Genomic DNA, 808 nt, shown 5'->3' with positions numbered 1-808 from the left:
TCAGCGGGACCAGTGACCTGGCGCGGCTCACGGTGAGGCTCCACAGCCATCGCTGACAGCAAAGGGGCACCCGGACCGCGTGGTGGGGAAGGAGGTGCCACTGCTCTTCCTGGAAGCGAGTTGCTCCTAGGTGAGCTTAAACTGGATTAAAAAACTATAACCTCAAAGACTTCAGGTCTGTGATGTCTGACCTTACCTCACTTATTTTTCCCCAAATGCATATTTTCTTAGTCTACACAGTTATGACTGCTAAGGGCATATAAAAGAACTGTCAAAAAATCCAAAAGAGAATAATAAAAAAAAAGCCAAAGTCACACTTACTTAGAATTTTATGAGGGACTCATTTATAATCTTACCTGATTTGCTCTTTCAAGGTCTGTCATGATCATCTCGATTTCATCAGCCCTGGGAGAACAAGAGAGCAGAAGTACTGTTATCACATGAAGAATGCCTGCTGTATGAGTTCATGCCCTGTACAATTGCAACATTCACACAAATAATACTAATTTTCAATATTTTTTTACAGGGGCACAGTAAGACTGATCAGCTAAGCCTTTGACTGGTGAAATAATCTTGAGTTTTAGCTCTGTGGACTGGTTTAAGTCTTCAATTCCTTTGCCCGTTCACTTTTCGCAATGAAACAGCATACTGATTATCTAAGTGTATTCATTATAGATCTCTGAAGATCTTACTCCCCAACCTTCTGCAGAAGGACAGTATCATCTTGCCCACATGTAAAGATGCTTTACAAATTATAATTATGGAGAAGTCAAAGACTACATTTCTTCGGCCAACTACTTGCACAAGT

The 808-nt window shown here is 41.2% G+C and overlaps 1 protein-coding gene across 1 annotated transcript in view; it reads right to left on the bottom strand.

Moving 5' to 3' along the window:
• The window catches only part of CUX1 (cut-like homeobox 1), a gene marked incomplete at its 5' end in the record, with an annotated part of 67,952 nt that extends 67,547 nt beyond the window's left edge, over window positions 1-405 (bottom strand). The window contains one exon of the mRNA XM_010181440.1: window positions 357-405. Coding sequence (XP_010179742.1) covers window positions 357-405 — 49 coding nt within the window. The remainder of the gene's footprint in view (window positions 1-356) is intronic.
• Window positions 406-808: the final 403 nt, after the last annotated feature.

The sequence above is a fragment of the Mesitornis unicolor genome, unplaced genomic scaffold, assembly GCF_000695765.1.
Source record: "Mesitornis unicolor isolate BGI_N332 unplaced genomic scaffold, ASM69576v1 scaffold19473, whole genome shotgun sequence".
NCBI classification, from domain to species: Eukaryota; Metazoa; Chordata; class Aves; order Mesitornithiformes; family Mesitornithidae; genus Mesitornis; species Mesitornis unicolor.
The sequence above is the reverse complement of the archived record's forward strand: the minus strand, read 5'-3'. Positions and strand labels throughout refer to the sequence as shown.